We start from the raw sequence: 16,336 nt of genomic DNA on the forward strand, positions 1-16,336 counted from the left end.
TAGTGTTATGTGTAAACTTCTCGAATATAATTTTGCAACGTAATATTGAGGGAATGTAACCGAATAAAAGAGGCAGTTTTTTTTTCTAATGCCATATGTACCTAAATATATAACATATACGTGTGTGTATATGCATGTTGGAAACTAATTAAGAGTAGGTGGAGACGATATACAAGTAGGTGTCAAAAGTATGGTATCACACTGTGTGGGAAGGGTACAGGCAACCAGACATTTAGAAAGATCAGTATGGTTTGGTCAGTTTCGGTGGATTCACAGGAGTAGAAACCCACCAGATAATGCACCCACATTGAATGAAAATGACGAATGGTTAAATCGATTGAATCAGAATCCCTATAGTAATGATGATACGATTCAACTTACTTCCACTAGAAATCTGTTTAAATCTTATAAACCTGCTAAAATGATCGATTTTGAAATAATGGAAACCAACGGCAGATATGGCAATAATATTAAGATTACTAGTCCATTGTTGAATTTCAGTTCGATGAATTATTTGAAGCAACTTGATAGACAACGGAATAAAGAACAACTGTATCGTCAAGGGAATTTCCAAGATACCAAGATAATTTGCTGTAAGAGTGGGCATGGGGGAGACGGCTGTGTTTCATTCTTTAGGGATGCGAATAGAAGAATAGGTCCACCAGATGGTGGAGATGGGGGTCATGGTGGTAGTATATATATTCAAGCAGTGAAAGGTTTAAATTCGTTGACCAAATTAAAAACTCGGTATGTGGCACCTGATGGTCGATCAGGACAAGCGGGTCAATTGGATGGAGCAAAAGGGAAAGATATATTGATTAAAGTACCTGTTGGTTCCACAATTCGTTGGTGTATAGATCCTAAGTTGGTAAGAGATAGAATTTCCCAACGTCTAAGTTCTCAATTAAATGTTTCAGCCTTATCAGTATCATTGAGAAATATTTTAAAGGATGAAGAAGTTACACTGGATTGTATAAAGACAGATTCACAAATTTCCCCGAATATCAAGCTTTCAAGAGAATCTTATATTGGACCTGAAATTAATTCTGTTCCTAAAGATATTTCTCCAAATTGGATCTTTAAAGATAAAACATTAGAATACCATATGGAAAAACATTGGTTTGTAGACTTAAATAATAAGATGAAACAATATGACAGAAATTTATTATTTGAAGAAAGAAAGAACGATGTATTCCCATTGTATGGTATTGATCTTGATGTAGACACAACTGGACCTATTAGATTATTAAAAGGTGGACAAGGTGGTTTGGGTAATATGCATTTTCTAACAAGTATGATTAGAAACCCACGGTTTGCAAAGAAGGGTAGACCCGGGCTGGAATGTTGGTTTCTTGTAGAGTTGAAGATTATTGCAGATATCGGATTAATTGGATTTCCTAACGCAGGGAAATCTACAATTTTGAATAGATTGTCGAATGCCAAACCTAGAATTGGGCATTGGGAATTCACCACATTAACTCCGAGTATCGGTACTGTATCATCAGGAATCATAGGCGCAGATGATACTTTTACTGTAGCAGATATCCCTGGAATAGTCAAGGATGCACACCTAGATCGTGGAATGGGATTAGATTTTTTGAAACATATCGAAAGATCCACATGTTGGTGCTTTGTTCTAAGTTTAGAGAGTAAGGATCCTTTACAAGATTTTATGATATTAATAGATGAAGTCGGGGGTATTGGGGGCGTCAAGAAGAGGGAAGTTCTTGTGGTGGCTAATAAGGCAGATCTTACAGAGTCCGCCGATACTATTGTTAGATATGACAGACTTTCTCAGTTCTGTAATGAACATAATTGGGATATCCTTCCTATTAGTGCATTGAAGAATCATAACATAGATTTGTTAGTACATAAAATGAGAAAATGCGTTACAACTATGTAAATACTGTAAATAGTAATATAACATTCATTAAGTTTTTTTTCATGTTAGTTTGAGACTGGGTTATTAATTGTGAGTTCCCAGTACCACATAATAGTGGTAATAATAGCAATTGTGCCAGTGGTGGCCACATCATCACATTCTTTTGCTTTCTCTCTCTCTTTCTCTCTTATTGTATACGTGTTTGAAGTTTTTTGTTTCTTTTCATCTTTTTGGATGATGGGAGGAAAAGTTTTACTTGGAAGAAAACAGAAAAAATGAAGAAAAAAATTTTTCTGCTATGCGTTATATACATAATATATGACTGTGTTTTGCGATGAGCATCGAATCTCATTGATTTAGAAGCAACTACCCGATACAGTATTCTATCCACAGAATTTTCACTTTAGTAAGTTGTCGGCCTGTGTAATATTCTATAAACTGGCCCGTTTGTCACTAACAATTTATAGTTGAAACAGTTTCTAGCAGGTAAGGACAAGAACCAAACAAACAACAGATATAAAATAAAATAAAATAAAATAAAATAAGCAGGTCATGGATTTTAATCAAGTACACTATCAACAACAACAACAGGTTCAACACAACGGATCCACAGTGCTATGTTGCAACTGTGGGACTCCAATAGATGGTTCTAGTGGACTGGTTATGTGTTATGATTGTATTAAATTGACCGTTGATATCACAGAGGGGATTCCAAGAGAGGCCAATATCTCCTTTTGTAGGAATTGTGAAAGATTTTTACAACCCCCAGGGACTTGGATTAAGGCTGAGTTAGAATCTAGAGAATTATTGGCCATCTGTCTGAGAAGGTTGAAGGGGTTGAATAAGGTTAGGTTGGTAGATGCCTCTTTCATTTGGACAGAACCTCATTCCAGACGTATTAGAGTCAAATTGACTGTACAAGGAGAAGCCATGGCTAATACTATTATACAACAAACATTTGAGGTTGAATACATTGTTATTGCCATGCAATGTCCAGATTGTGCTAAATCCTACACTACACACACTTGGAGAGCTACTGTTCAAATCAGACAAAAAGTCCCACACAAAAGAACTTTCTTATACCTAGAACAGTTAATATTAAAACATAACGCACATGTTGATACTATTTCTATCACTGAAACAAAGGATGGGTTGGATTTCTTCTATGCTCAAAAGAATCATGCTATTAAAATGATTGATTTCTTGAATACAGTGGTTCCTATCAGATATAAGAAGTCTGAGGAACTGATCTCTCAAGATACTCATACTGGTGCGTCAACATATAAATTCTCATATTCTGTAGAAATTATTCCGATCTGTAGAGATGACTTGGTGGTCTTACCCAAAAAATTGGCTAAATCAATGGGTAATATTTCACAATTTGTGTTATGTTCCAAAGTCTCCAATATTGTTCAGTTTATTGATTCATCAACTTTACAAACAGCGGATATGCCTGCTGATGTGTACTGGAGAAACCCATTTAATTCATTAGCGGATGTTTCCCAATTAGTAGAATTCATTGTCTTGGATGTTGATCCAACTGCTATTGTGAGAGGTAAACGTGTCCTAGCTGATATTACTGTGGCTAGAGCGGCAGATTTAGGTGTCAATGATCAAGTCTATTATGTTAGATCCCATTTAGGTGCAATTTGTCATGCTGGTGATTCAGTTATGGGATATTTTGTAGGTAACTCGAATTACAATTCAGAACTGTTCGATAGTTTAAATGTTGATTATATTCCAGATGTTGTATTAGTGAAGAAGAATTACCGTAGAAAGAATAAGAAGAACAGAAAGTGGAAGTTAAAGAGAATGGCTAGAGAACACAAAGATATTGATGCATCTGAAGATTACAGTTCTAGAGCCCAAAGACAGGAAATGGAACGTGCCGAAAGAGATTATGAATTATTCTTGCAAGAATTAGAAGAAGACGAAGAATTGAGAAAGAACATTAATCTATACAAGAATAATAATGCTACAGTTGTAACTAATACTACTGTGGATCAATATGGCAACCCAGTTGCTAACCAAGGTGGAGAAGAAGATGATGGTGATGATGATGCACCAGAAATTAATATTGATGAATTGTTAGATGAATTAGATGAGATGACGTTAGAAGATACACCAATGGAAATATAATAAAGTTGAAGGAAGTACTGTAGTGAATACCCGAAACACATCGGTTTAATTTTATTTTAAAAGAATTACAAGGATATATATATATATATATATAACTTTTCATCATCAAGGGATAGATACTAGAATATACATACAAGTGACCTTTGAACACATACATAAATATTTTTGTAAGACAATATCTGTACATTATTTTTTCGTTCTCAAATTAAACTTTATCTCTCTTATTTATCTCTTGTGGTAAACATCAGAAAAGATCCATCTTATTCCTCTGCTTAAGTGCTGGCGTTTGTGTGTCTTCTTTTAATGAGTAGTTACTTTAACTATGTATAAAATACGGGTTTGATAAATATAAGAAAAATATAATATATTTTTAGAGTATATATTTAATTTGTTGAGGACTGTTAAGAATGATACGAGCATACATTGTATAATTTTGAAAGTAGAAGAAACATCTAGATGGTTAAGAAAGTACGCATTGGTATTATTAGATAGTTTATTCTGGTTCATATTATATTTTATTGCTAGTTTCAATTAGTTAGTTTGTTTGTTTGTTCGTTTGTTCGTTTGTTCGTTTGTCCGTTTGTTAACACCTATTTAAATGGATTTGTCTAAAAACAATACTTCACGTTTAAAATATGTGTTTCCTGTAAATTCTTTTATTGACACCAGTTTCTATCAACGGTTATCAGACTTAAAGTTAGATACATTGAAATTGAGTGAATCGAGTATTCCTGTTAAATCTATACTTCACCTAGATAATATACCTAAACAAAATTCAGTAACACCCCTATTTCTAAATGGACAAAGTTTTGACGTTAATTCACAAAGTAACTATGGTGCTAATCAAGATACATTAATTGAGATTGGAGGAGAAATTTTAAATTTTAATAAACTAGAACAAATGATGACTTTAGATAAACAACAATATCTTTACGAACAAGGAATGAAACTATGGGAGGATTGTAAAAAAAACATCCATAAATGTTTTAAATTTTGTCTAATAAGTTTTGCAGATTTGAAGAAGTATCAGTATACTTATTGGTTAATGATACCTTCCTTCATTCTCAAGGGACTCATAATCACTATTGAAAAAGATTTATTAAATAGACAACTCAATGATGTTAGAGATTGGTTTTGTCAAACTGTGAATAGAGATAAATGGGTGTGTGTAATGAATAACTCAGTAATTAAAGATTATGACCCAGAGGAGAATATAAGTTTGAATGGAAAGATTGTTTTCATTAGAGATACGTCAAATATTGATAAAATTCCTTCAAGTGTCACCAAAAATATATTAACTACAATCAAGTATAATAATCCTAAGATTATAAAACTTAATGTTTATTTTGTTAGGGGTTCAGATAAAAAGAGTTTCGGATATACATTGAAATTTGATGATAATAATACACCAAATTTCGATGAATTTCTATTAAATTTTTCTGGTTGGGAAAGAACCACAGAGGGTAAATTATTACCAAGACAAATTGATTTATCTTCTTTGATTGACCCATTAAAGATAGCAGAACAAAGTCTAGATCTGAATTTAAGGTTAATGAAATGGCGTATTGTACCTGGCTTAAATTTGGATATTATTAAAGATACAAAAGTTCTTCTATTAGGTGCAGGTACACTTGGATGTTATGTAGCAAGAACATTGTTAGGGTGGGGTGTACGAAGAATAACGCTTGTTGATAATGGAACAGTGTCCCATTCAAATCTTGTTAGGCAACCATTATTTGAGTTTAATGATTGTGGTAAGCCAAAAGCAAAAGTTGCCGCTGCTGCGTTAAAAAGAATATTTCCTCTTGTCCAAGCCGAAGGTATAAATATATCAATTCCAATGATTGGTCATCCGATTACTAATGAATTAAGAGAACATAGGGAATTAGATATATTAAATGAATTGATAAAAGACCATGATGTTATATATTTGTTAACAGATTCTAGAGAATCGAGATGGTTGCCTACTGTACTTTCAAATATAGAAAGTAAAATGGTTATTAATGCAGCATTAGGTTTTGATAGCTATTTAGTTATGAGACATGGGATTTATGATAATAATGATAAGAACGCCAAATTAAATGGAGAATCAACTAGACTTGGTTGTTATTTTTGTAATGACATTGTGGTGCCTACAGATAGTATGAGATTAAAAACATTAGATCAAATGTGTACAGTGACTAGACCTGGGGTTGCTTTACTGGCATCTTCGCAAGCTGTAGAATTAATGGTTTCAATGTTACAAAGAGATAAAGCACAAGAATCTAATAAAGGACAATGTATCTTAGGAGAGATACCTCATCAGATTAGAGGGTTTCTTGATAAATTTGAGACTTTAAAAGTCGAATCACCAGCGTATACACATTGTTCAGCATGTAGTCACATTATTGTAGAGACCTGTAGAAATAATGTATGGGATTTTGTAAAAAATTCATTGAACGACAACGAATATATTGAAAGATGTAGTGGTCTTTTAGAAATAAAGCAAAAAATGGAGAGTATTATGGAGGATATTACGTGGATTAGTGATGATGAGCTATGAAAAAAGTTCATTTCATTTTATATACATATATATATTCATAGATAGATCAACCGATAAATATATAGATATGAATAGCTACATTTTGCATATTTATGCAATTGAGATTTTAATATGTTGTTTATTTTGAGTAGAGTATTTCCTAGTAACTCTATTCTTTCAAAAATGGTATGATAAATAAACTTATTTAGCTACAAAACATAAAACAGACGCAGAAGAAACAGAACAAAAACAAACATTTACGGAAAAATGTACACTTATCAAACACTTAAGACTTTAAAGAATAAATTTTAAATATCCTTTGATATACTTATAATTTAAAAAAAGTTTAACAACAAAGGAACAATATCCAAATTTGTCAGCCATTTTTATTGAAATTATCAAATAAATACTCATGAATAATTCAAAAGATAATTAAAATTGGATTAACAAATATTATAAAACATACTATTGATAAAATAAATAAAGATAATATATGAAGAAAAGACTACTTGAGTTGAAACAGAATATTACATAAAATGAAATAACTGGAACAATAAGGTGTCAACAGTTCTCAACCAATATAATGTTGAATACTTGTTGTTTAGATAACAATAAATGTTGATGAAACTCTTTGGTTAATCTTTTGCTTTTTGTAGGGGAAAATTATTCATTTCCTGAATAATCAAAGTTATGAACTTGTATCAAATTTTTTATTTTGTTTACACTTTTTATAAATTATTTTTAGCAAATAAAGAAATAAAATTTACATTTTCACTCTAAACATTCTATGTAATTTCATTTTATATTTATATATATATATTTATTTTTCTATTTTATATACAAGTGAACAAAATTTTTTTCATCAGTAGGAAACACATTAGTATCTTTATCAATTAATTACATTCACTAACTTCAACAATGCCTTAAACAAATTCTCTTATGAACATCTTTTTTATGTTATCCCATGAAAAAAACATCACATACACTCTTTCCATATACTCAATATCTTTACAAGAACTAATATTAATAAAACAGTAGGTTCCTAATAGTTTGAGTATTCAATAATATTCCTTGTAGTAGCGCTGTAACTTCTCATATGTTTTTATTTTTAACATGTTTCTTTTTATATTCTACAAATAACAAAACCTAAATTCTCAAAGCTCCTCAACATTCTCGTATGCCAATTTTTTGCTTTGTAAAACAAAAAATCCAAAATTATTGCGGCTGTTTGACTTTTCTACGCGTTCTGTTTTTGTTTTCATTTCCCTCATTTTCCAATTCTTGGAAAAAAAACCAACAAATAATAAACACAAATAATAAACACAAATAATAAATATTAATAATAAACACAAAGGCCATCGAACATCAATATTCTATATACAAGCTTCCAACCAGAATTTTTGTCACTTTTACACTTTAAAAAAATCATAAAGATACCAATAACCTCAATACTACAATAAAAGAAGGATTTAAATAAGAACAAAAAGCACTCTAAAGGAGAGAAACTACTTTTTTTTTTTTTTTTGAAATATCACATATGTATAATGGAAATAAGACCAGTTGAAGACCATGTGGAATTACTTACGGAATCATCTACGGTACAAAATGTAGAACTGAAGGATGCATTATTATCAAGACAAGCAAATTATGAGCCACTATCTAATATTAACCCCAAATTGATTTTATATCCACTGGATAAACTAGCTGAAATTTCTAGTAGTAATGATTTAATAAGAGTTCAAGAGTCGTTGATAGTACATGATTTGTTAGAGAATTTGATGGGTCTTAGTGGCACATATATTAGATATAACAACGAATATAATCCATATAATGGTGATGTCCCTGAATTTAAAATAGCTAAAAAATTGGATACTTCATTAAAAGCATTCAGTAAAAAAATTTTACAATATGGCAGTTATTTTGTAGCCTTAAATAATGCAAGTGAACGTTGGACAGATATTAAATATGGAGTAGTATTACAAAGTTTAAGCTATGAAATCAAAAATTTCATTAATGAGACTTATTTACCTTTGTTAGTTAATAGATTGGAAAAAATGTATTTTGAAGATCCTAATTTTTCTATAAGAGAATTCAAACAAATTCTAAATGACTCAGAGGTCGGTAATCAACTAACTTTGTTATATGATTTTATTACGAGGATTGAAGAAGAGATGATCAAACGACAAAATTCTGATCTACAACAATTGTCAATTGACAATTTCTTATTGGAAATGGAACAATTTAATCAAAACGATGATTTAACACCACTCTTTATTGAAAGGAAAATTTCACCAATCGCTAAGGGTGGTGCCATACTGAAAATACTTTACAGAATGATATTGGAATTACTAGGTGATTCTAATAGTGTACTTTTTTTACAAAATCTATTAATTAAGATCAGTGATAGTTACTATAAAACGTTACATGGTTGGATGACACAAGGTGAATTAAATGATTCATGTGATGAGTTTATGATTATCGATACTATGCCCTATATAAACAATATCAATATGTCAAATCCTATTGAGTGTGATAGAGTATGGCTAACACAATACGGTATTAGAAAAGATGGACTGTTGGACAAATTTAGTCTTACCAATGACCATAATAATAATAGCAGCAGTAGCAACAAACTGTTATTTAAGATTCTTTCCACTGGCAAATTTTTAAATGTGATCAAAAAAAGTCTTAATATAAACTACATACCTATTACACAAGAACAAGAAGATGAAAGAAATGTCAAAGTATCAAATTTTATGGAACTAATGGAAGGAACTAATTTTGAGCTTTATGTGGAGAAATGGTACAATAGAGCCAATAGATTATGTTTGAAATTACTTATTGATGGGTACCATTTACCAAAAATAATCGATGATTTATCTAAATGGTATTTTGGTTACAAGAATGGATATAATATAAACATGATATTAAAGCAGTCATTAGTGGAACTAACAAGGCGATATTCTGAGAAATATAGTAACAATATTGAAAATAGAATAAAAACAAAATTTGAAAACATTAAGAATGAGTTATTATTGTCAAATAATGTTAATAATAATAATAATAGTAATAATAGTAATACTAATCATCATCATACTCCTACCTCTATAGAATATGAGAAAGATAATATAATATTAAAATTATTAACAGTCCAATTAGATAAAGAATCGTTCGACGATATTATAAATCAATACATTAATAGTGAATTACAAACAATTGGTAATGCAAACAAATTAAATACATTGGATTCAATTAGGGATATGGTAATGCAAGAATTTGAGACTTCATTAAATAATAACAAAAAGAACAACAATGACGAAATGATGAATTCAAGAAATGATGGAACTGAGTTCTCGAAAATGAACCAGACCCAGACCCAGAACCAAAATAGAAATGAACAAAATAATATTTATTATATGAAATTTGATATCGGTATACCATATCCATTGAATATGATAATCAATAGATCATGTATATTACAATATCAATTAATCAATAGGTATTTAAATATGTTAAGGTATCATAACATGTTACTTGAAGAAACATGGATAGAGATAAATAAGAATACAATTTGGAAATATTCTAATTATAATAAGGATATTAAGAATAAAATAATCAAAAGAAGTCGAATCTTACATAATGGGATGAACAATTTTATTAAATCTATAATGGAATATTTCAATGAAGATGTCATCAAGAATGAGATGAATAAAATAGTACAATCTTTATCCTCATCCCCATCCTTCTCACCATCCTCACTGTTTGATAGGATTGATATAAATGAGTTACAGAGTCAATTGGCTGAATCATTAACTAATATATTGCATGATGGATGTCTAATTAAATTAATCAAAGTACAGTTACAAATATTTGATATCATTAATAAATTTTGTAAATTTTTGTTATCAATGAAGGATAAGTTGATTCAATTAGATTATAATTTATTTACAAGATATCAAGAAGAGGAGAGAGAAGAGGGAAAAGAGATGAGAAATAGGTTAAATTACAATGAAGATACCAATTTAGTTAAGCAATCCGAATACATCGAGTTTATAGAAGTGGTGTCAAAAAGTTTCAAAGATCATAGACAAACGTTAATAGAAGGATTATGGTATCATTATGAGGGTAAGATGCATCCTTTGTTTAATTATCACCATGGGGTCACTTCAACGAATGAATATAACAATAATATTGGAGTTATTTCTCATGGGTCTAGATTAATTATGTCCACAGTCAATGTGGGCAAGCAAGCAGTAATGCAATGAATGCAGTAAGAGCCATAAGTAATAAACAGTTGGACATGTATATACCTCTATCTACCCAGGCATACACACATACACATATACATACACATATACATATATATATATATATATATATGTATGTATGCAATTCATGAGCATCATATTACAGAATAAAAATATCGAAATATTAAGATATTTATTAGTAATAGATATTAGTAATACTTTACTAATGAGCTAAGCAAAAGGATACACAAATGAAGAGGACCTTTTTTTGTTTCCTTTTTCTCTCTTTCACTTTCCATTTAAAGAAAAAAAAAAAACAAGCCTTTGGGCCTCCACTAAAAAAACACCCATTCACCCGCACAATGTGTAGCTTCCAGTAATAAATAACCTCTCTCCTTTCCTCTTTTTCCCTTCCCCCCCCTTAAGGGAATAGCAATAGCAGTAGCAACATGAAAAACGGAAAGCGAAGAAAGAAAAAGAGGAACCCAACTTTGCGAAAAAACTGTAACGCCAAAAACCCAAAAGAAAAGACAAAAAGAAGAAGCCACAACCAATCTTGTTCTATTGTTGTGCGGGAAGGAAAACTGAACAAAAAAAAAAAAATAGAAAAAGAAAAAAAAAGAAACGAGGATCTCACTTTCCCAAACGGGTCAACGTGTCTTTTTCTCTGAGTTGCCTGCCACTTGTTTCCACTTGTTTCCACCAGATTCCATAACTTGTAACAAAAACTTCACACCGTGGAAAAATATACAATGAACGTCGTTTTCTTCAAAGTTTGACATGAGAGGCTATTTTTAATAATAATTCCATCCAATTCAATTCAATTCAAATCAAATGGATCCAATTCTATAATCATCAATTCAATCGATTAAAAAAAATACATTTGTTGGATTTTGTTTATTTTTGTTGGTTGTCACCAAATATTACCTTTTTGGCCTCAATCTTTGTTTTATTACAATTACAAGTTGCGGTTGTAATCATCATCTGTATTATTTATTATTCTTATTATTCTTATTATTCTTATTATTTTTAATTCATATTATTATTATTGACTGTGATATTTTCCCTTTGAATTACTTTTTTTTGTTTTTTGTTTTTTTTTTTTTTTTCTTTCTCAATTCTCAATTCCCTCTACTACTACTACTGGTATCATCAGGATCATCATCATCATTATCGTTATCGTCGTCGTTGTCGTCGTTGTGTTCTTTGTTCCAAATCATATTGACAGATAATAAATGTGTAGATTAATTTACCAATTAATCAATTCACGAAAAAAAAAAAAAAATAACTTAAATATATATATAACATATATAAACGTCCTATCCTACTTGATAACTTCAAATTCCAAACCGGATTTCTAACGCCTTTCGTCTTCCCTCTTCTTTCCTTTTTAGCCTCTCCTTTTATCATTCGAGAAGAAAACCAAGCATCTTTATATCATAAATTTGCGCATATAATCAACACCAATCCACAGGTTTTAATTCTTAAAAAATGGCTATTTCTAAGGTTTACGCTAGATCCGTCTACGACTCTCGTGGTAACCCAACCGTCGAAGTCGAAGTCACCACTGAAAAGGGTGTTTTCAGAGCTATTGTCCCATCTGGTGCTTCCACTGGTGTCCACGAAGCTTTAGAAATGAGAGATGGTGACAAATCCAAGTGGTTAGGTAAGGGTGTTTTACACGCTGTTGCTAACGTCAACAACGTCATTGCCCCAGCTTTAGTCAAGGCTAACATTGACGTCAAAGACCAACAAGCTCTTGATGACTTCTTAAAGAACTTAGACGGTACTCCAAACAAGTCTAAGTTAGGTGCTAACGCTATTTTAGGTGTCTCTTTAGCTGTTGCCAGAGCTGCTGCTGCTGAAAAGAACGTTCCATTATACCAACACTTAGCTGAAATCTCTGGTGCTAAGACCTCTCCATACGTCTTACCAGTTCCATTCTTAAACGTCTTGAACGGTGGTTCTCACGCTGGTGGTGCTTTAGCTTTACAAGAATTCATGATTGCTCCAACTGGTGCTAAGACCTTCTCTGAAGCTTTAAGAATGGGTTCTGAAGTTTACCACAACTTAAAGTCCTTAACCAAGAAGAGATACGGTGCTTCTGCTGGTAACGTCGGTGACGAAGGTGGTGTTGCTCCAAACATTCAAACTGCTGAAGAAGCTTTAGACTTAATTGTCGACGCTATCAAGGCTGCTGGTCACGAAGGTAAGGTTCAAATCGGTTTGGACTGTGCTTCCTCTGAATTCTTCAAGGACGGTAAGTACGACTTAGACTTCAAGAACCCAGAATCTGACCCATCTAAGTGGTTATCTGGTCCAGAATTAGCTGACTTATACCACAACTTAATGAAGAAATACCCAATTGTCTCCATTGAAGACCCATTCGCTGAAGATGACTGGGAAGCTTGGTCTCACTTCTTCAAGACTGCTGGTATCCAAATCGTTGCTGATGACTTAACTGTCACCAACCCAGCTAGAATTGCTACTGCTATCGAAAAGAAGGCTGCTAACGCTTTATTATTAAAGGTCAACCAAATCGGTACCTTATCCGAATCCATCAAGGCTGCTAACGACTCCTTCGCTGCCGGCTGGGGTGTTATGGTCTCTCACAGATCTGGTGAAACTGAAGATGTCTTCATTGCTGACTTAGTCGTCGGTTTAAGAACTGGTCAAATCAAGACTGGTGCTCCAGCTAGATCTGAAAGATTAGCCAAATTGAACCAAATCTTAAGAATCGAAGAAGAATTAGGTGACAAGGCTGTTTACGCTGGTGCTAACTTCCACCACGGTAACAAGTTATAAGTTACTCAATAATGAATAATAACAATAATTTTTTTTGTTTAATTCTTGTTTTTTCATGCTTTTCATCTATTTTTTTTTTTCAACAACCCCTCATTTGATATATTGATGCCAACCATTTACTGATGTTCGATGATTGATTACATTATATATTGCTGTTACGTGTTATAAATTTTTTTTTATGTATATTGTACATAATAAATTTTTATATAAGTTTTAAATTTTTGATAAATTTTATAACTGCAAGGCATTCTTATATCTCTTCCCCTCCTGTTTTTGTCTGTTTGGTATTTTTGCACCCTTATTTTTTGTTGTAATTGAAGAGTTATGACGCTGCATACATATATATATGTATATATGTGTATATGTATATTGATATAGATAACCTGGAGACTATGTAAGTGTAATTATCTTTTGGGGGATATCTGGATAAATGCTGTATATATCCATCACTACAAACGCATGAAACAGCTAAGTAACATTAAGTCATTATAGTCAGAGCATGAATCATCATACAGATATGGATATGGACACTTGTTCAATGAACATGTCCTTTACTTGGTCCTACAACAACACATGCATCATTTTTTCCTGGTGGAAAATCAATACAGGTTCTGATTTGTTGCTAAGCTGTATGACATTGGTTGTCTTATCAATTCTTTATGAATGGTTCAAATACAGATTACAGTTGTACAACAGCCATCAAGTATTGTCACTCCCCTTGAATAGCAATACTTATCCAAGTAGTGTTGTTGGACCAAATAAAAGGATGATCAGTAGCTGTCTATATGGGTGTCAAGTTGGGTTCTCCTTCTTATTAATGTTGGTGTTTATGACCTATAGTGGGTGGCTTATGCTGAGTGTTTTAATTGGAGCCACAATTGGTCATTACTGGTTTGGCTATAGACTACATTATATGAAACAGCAACAACAACATCAGCAACAAGCATCATCTCTTCTAGAAACAGAAAATTCACTGGCATGCCATTAATATATTTATAAGACATGAATTATAATCACAACCACAATACTGGGGAACTGGGCAACTGATAATAGTAAAAAAAATATATAGGTTATTACATTATTTTCTTTTTTCCCATCTCTTTCCTTCTTATATTTTTTTTCTTTATTATTTATGTAATATAACTAATATGTTTATATTATTTGTTGTGGATTAACTTCCATCACTTCTATGTAAATGCATATTCTGATTTCCACTTCACACAAGCCATTAATAATAAGTCGCTTGAAAAATTGCCTTCATCTTCAACAAAAGTTAAAAGTGTTATTATATCATCTCTTCTACATGTAGTTATAGTACACACACAGATAAATCTAGAAATTTGCGTTATTACATTTCCCTTTTTATTATTATTATTGTTACGACTAGACACTATTTATTATTATACCTATCTGAATCCACACCCACACACAGTTATCTCCACAGTTGTATATATACCTATTTATATTTATTTATCCACAATATTCATCTTTTGCACACAGAAAAAATAAAAAAACGATAGGGATAGAAAAAAGGACCCCCCCCTTCCAAGAAAAACGAACTAACAAATCAGTCAACCACCTAGCAAGTAATGATAATACCATCATCACTATTTACCTGTTATATTCTATGTCCACAAATTTACTAAAATTGGGTATTCTTTAAGGTTGGACAAATATGCAATTTTGCCGCTATTAAAGTTCTTTCCATCACGTATTCTCACAACTTAGCCTTATTTGGCCTGCCTGCCATCCAACAACCATAACAATCTCAACATAAGAGAAGTAATCATTTCTGATAGGAAATGGGCAGACGTTAATACGTGGTTGGTCAGAAATTTGTATACTATTAAAAGTCAATTTTCATGCTTTTGAAGTAACAAGGCAATTCATTCTAAAAATAACTCAAACAGATAACCCACAAATGATATGATCATTATTGTTATAGGATACAGTAGCTTTTGGTCAAGAGATCATGAATCAAACATCTTCTGTTATAAAACATGTTTATCCCTGTATCTTTGATAAAACAATCCATAAAGATATAACTCTTAAATCCAAGCGACACAGGAAAAATTTTTAACATTTTATTGAATCATGTCTTTTAAAATAAACACTAAATCTTTAAACTTTTTTTTTGATCCTTACAAATATCATTCCATTCCTTCTATTTGGATAAGAAAAAAATATAAAGGACTTACAATTCAATTGTGTTGAATTAAAAGTAATGACAAAGTATACAAATTACATAAAATAGCCATTTTCTATAGAGATCATAAAGAATCATTACCATTTTTTTAACATAAGGAACACGATAACATCAATACACTTATTGAATTGCATATAAGGATAAATAATCTACTATGAATCAGCACCAACATAAAATTCACAACATTGAACACACTCATTCTTATGCTTTATTCATATTTTCATTTTCATTTATATTTTTTTTTTCCCTGTCCTTTTACCTTCATTAATTTTACAAAAAAACTGTTTTTTTCTATTTTGGAATAAAGAAAGAATGCAAAAAAAAGTTTTGGAGATTCAAAAAGACATCGAAAGTCATTACAATACAATAAAGAAAGTGATAAAGCTGCCAAAAAAAAAAAAACAAAAGAGCCATTGCCAAGTAGAAATACAACTAGGGCAACGGTATATTAAAAATAAAACGAGAGTAAAAAGGTATGATATAATAAGAGTTATTGCCGATTGCTATTTAAATTTTTACATTACTACAGATATCAT

At 31.4% G+C, this 16,336-nt stretch overlaps 6 protein-coding genes across 6 annotated transcripts; all 6 read left to right on the forward strand.

Moving 5' to 3' along the window:
- Nucleotides 1-190: 190 nt before the first annotated feature.
- MTG2 (putative GTPase MTG2) lies at nucleotides 191-1,903 on the forward strand (the record flags this gene model as incomplete). The annotated part of the gene is made up of 1 exon (XM_064858956.1): nucleotides 191-1,903. The coding sequence occupies one exon, from the start codon at nucleotides 191-193 to the stop codon at nucleotides 1,901-1,903; it is 1,713 nt and encodes a 570-aa protein (XP_064714172.1).
- A 531-nt stretch (nucleotides 1,904-2,434) lies between these two features.
- Nucleotides 2,435-4,021, forward strand: NMD3 (ribosome-binding protein NMD3; the record flags this gene model as incomplete). The annotated part of the gene is made up of 1 exon (XM_064858957.1): nucleotides 2,435-4,021. The coding sequence occupies one exon, from the start codon at nucleotides 2,435-2,437 to the stop codon at nucleotides 4,019-4,021; it is 1,587 nt and encodes a 528-aa protein (XP_064714173.1).
- A 598-nt stretch (nucleotides 4,022-4,619) lies between these two features.
- ATG7 (Atg7p) lies at nucleotides 4,620-6,563 on the forward strand (the record flags this gene model as incomplete). Its single annotated transcript, XM_064858958.1, has 1 exon — nucleotides 4,620-6,563. The coding sequence occupies one exon, from the start codon at nucleotides 4,620-4,622 to the stop codon at nucleotides 6,561-6,563; it is 1,944 nt and encodes a 647-aa protein (XP_064714174.1).
- A 1,523-nt stretch (nucleotides 6,564-8,086) lies between these two features.
- On the forward strand, nucleotides 8,087-10,807 carry SPC97 (gamma-tubulin-complex subunit SPC97; the record flags this gene model as incomplete). The annotated part of the gene is made up of 1 exon (XM_064858959.1): nucleotides 8,087-10,807. The coding sequence occupies one exon, from the start codon at nucleotides 8,087-8,089 to the stop codon at nucleotides 10,805-10,807; it is 2,721 nt and encodes a 906-aa protein (XP_064714175.1).
- A 1,473-nt stretch (nucleotides 10,808-12,280) lies between these two features.
- On the forward strand, nucleotides 12,281-13,594 carry ENO2 (phosphopyruvate hydratase ENO2; the record flags this gene model as incomplete). The annotated part of the gene is made up of 1 exon (XM_064858960.1): nucleotides 12,281-13,594. The coding sequence occupies one exon, from the start codon at nucleotides 12,281-12,283 to the stop codon at nucleotides 13,592-13,594; it is 1,314 nt and encodes a 437-aa protein (XP_064714176.1).
- Nucleotides 13,595-14,093: 499 nt separating this feature from the next.
- CTR2 (low-affinity Cu transporter) lies at nucleotides 14,094-14,582 on the forward strand (the record flags this gene model as incomplete). Its single annotated transcript, XM_064858961.1, has 1 exon — nucleotides 14,094-14,582. The coding sequence occupies one exon, from the start codon at nucleotides 14,094-14,096 to the stop codon at nucleotides 14,580-14,582; it is 489 nt and encodes a 162-aa protein (XP_064714177.1).
- Nucleotides 14,583-16,336: the final 1,754 nt, after the last annotated feature.

This window comes from Arxiozyma heterogenica (genome assembly GCF_036370985.1).
Source record: "Arxiozyma heterogenica strain weizmannii chromosome Unknown scaffold_20, whole genome shotgun sequence".
In the NCBI taxonomy this organism is placed as follows: Eukaryota; Fungi; Ascomycota; class Saccharomycetes; order Saccharomycetales; family Saccharomycetaceae; genus Arxiozyma; species Arxiozyma heterogenica.